The sequence below is a fragment of the Corvus kubaryi genome, unplaced genomic scaffold, assembly GCF_017639235.1.
Source record: "Corvus kubaryi isolate FWS band 111438036 unplaced genomic scaffold, C.kubaryi_AGA036_p1.0 50767, whole genome shotgun sequence".
NCBI classification, from domain to species: Eukaryota; Metazoa; Chordata; class Aves; order Passeriformes; family Corvidae; genus Corvus; species Corvus kubaryi.
The window spans coordinates 14,029-15,744 of record NW_024581368.1 but is presented as its reverse complement, the minus strand read 5'-3'; the positions used below and the strand labels follow the sequence as shown (position 1 = coordinate 15,744).

Sequence of the window (1,716 nt, the reverse complement as noted above, 5' to 3'; positions counted from 1 at the left end):
AAATGTGGATTGTGCTTAAGGACGAATAGGAGCCCTTTAAGGCTTTCTGGCTGATACAACTAAAGATGGGTTGGAGGTTAAAATCCTTATGAGGCATTTCAGTGAATTAACTGCTCCATCAGATCTCCCCCAGCACAAGCGGAAGGTTGCCAGCATCACTGACCGACAGAGACAAAGAGGAGGGCAGAGCATCACTGACCATGAGAAACTCAGAGCAGGGTGGCTTTGCCGGCTCTGTCTCCTCTTTCATCCCTGCTCTCCTCCGCTCCCGCTTCCCAGCTGGGTGGGAGGGGGCTCCGCAGCGACAATGGCAGTGTACTCGTTCCTTCTCCCTCCCCACGGGGTGGGGAAGGCCGGTCGGGCAGTGACAGTCCCATGGACTCGGCCTGCAGCCGATGGGCGCCCGGGTCGCCTCCTCGCTCCCGGCGGGGGAGCATTCGGGGGATGCAGGCGGCGGGATGGGGGGAGCTCGGCCGGAACCCCGAGCGCCGGGGGGGATAAGATGGAGAAGCGGGCGGTGAAAGAAGCGGGGAGGGAGCGGAACGGAGCCGCCGGAGCGGCGGTGGCCATCGCGCCTTTCCGACACGGCGGCGAGAAGGACTCGGACGTGCTCGCGAAGGGAGGTGGGGGAAAGCAACACAAAAGCTGCTCCCGGGCAGCAGTGAAGCAGAGCCACATGCAGAGCGAGTGGCGGCCGCGCCCGGGAGCGCCGGGTTAATTCCCGGGAGAGGGATACGCTGCAGCCCCGCGCTGGGATGCCGGGGGGAACAGCCGGGTGTGCAAACCCCCAGGCTGTCGGGTCTGGATTGCAGCTGCTCCCGCCGCGTGCGAGCGGATTAAATTACCGCAAATTCAAACTGAATGGAGCCGTTCCCCCTCCGTCCGCCGGTCCCTCCTCCCCCTGCCCCGCTGCCGGCGTGAGGCTGGAGCGGGGAGGAGGAACGGGAGGAGGCGCCGGCTCCAAGGAGGGGCGGCAGCCCGGGGCACCTCGGCTCGCCCCAGTGCCGGCCCCCGCCCGCCCCGCTCCGCCCCGCGGCCCCTCTGCTGCAGCCGCCGCTCCGCTCCCCGCAGCAACTTCGGTGACCGCCCCGGAGGCAGCGGCCGGAGCAGGAGCAGGGGCAAGGAGAGCCGGGCATGCCGGCGGCGGCGGGCGATGGGCTCCTGGGCGAGCCGGCGGCCGTGGCGGCGGGCGGGGAGGCGCGGCGGGCGGCGGCGGACGGCGGCTCCTTCCTGGCCGCCTGGCTCAGCGCCGCCGCGCCCCGGGAGCGGCTCCGCGACTTCCAGCACACCAAGAGGGTCGGCAACTACCTGATCGGCAGGAAGCTGGGAGAGGGCTCCTTCGCCAAGGTCCGCGAGGGGCTGCATGTGCTCACCGGAGAGAAGGTACCGCGCCCGCCGGGAGCCCCCCGGGGGCACCACGGCGGGAAAACGGGGGGCTGGCTGGTGTGCGGGGTGTGCTGAGCCCCCCGGGAGGACGGAGGAGCCCTCCCGGAGGCTGAGCCCCCCGGCAGGATGGAGAAGTCCTTCCAGAGGATGAGTTCCCCGTGAGGATGGAGGAGCCCGCTCGGCGCCGTCCCCAACTTCCCGCGGCTCCGCCGGGCGCTTCCCCCGCGCCCGCCGAGCTTTCCGCGGCTGCAGTCTCGCCTTCCTCTTGCAATACTTCGGCTGCCTTGACCTGTCTCTTTTTTCTTTTAATTTTAAATTTTCTTTTCATAT

At 68.2% G+C, this 1,716-nt stretch overlaps 1 protein-coding gene across 1 annotated transcript; it reads left to right on the top strand.

Moving 5' to 3' along the window:
* The first annotated feature begins 420 nt into the window (after window positions 1-420).
* On the top strand, window positions 421-1,674 carry LOC121672346 (hormonally up-regulated neu tumor-associated kinase-like). The gene has a single exon (XM_042044967.1). The coding sequence runs from the start codon at window positions 1,135-1,137 to the stop codon at window positions 1,459-1,461; it is 327 nt and encodes a 108-aa protein (XP_041900901.1). The 5' UTR covers window positions 421-1,134; the 3' UTR covers window positions 1,462-1,674.
* The last annotated feature ends 42 nt before the right edge of the window (window positions 1,675-1,716 follow it).

Bases quoted from the DNA above. Each gene is read 5' to 3' on its own strand.
- LOC121672346 (XM_042044967.1), top strand. From the start codon at position 1,135: ATGCCGGCGGCGGCGGGCGATGGGCTCCTGGGCGAGCCGGCGGCCGTG.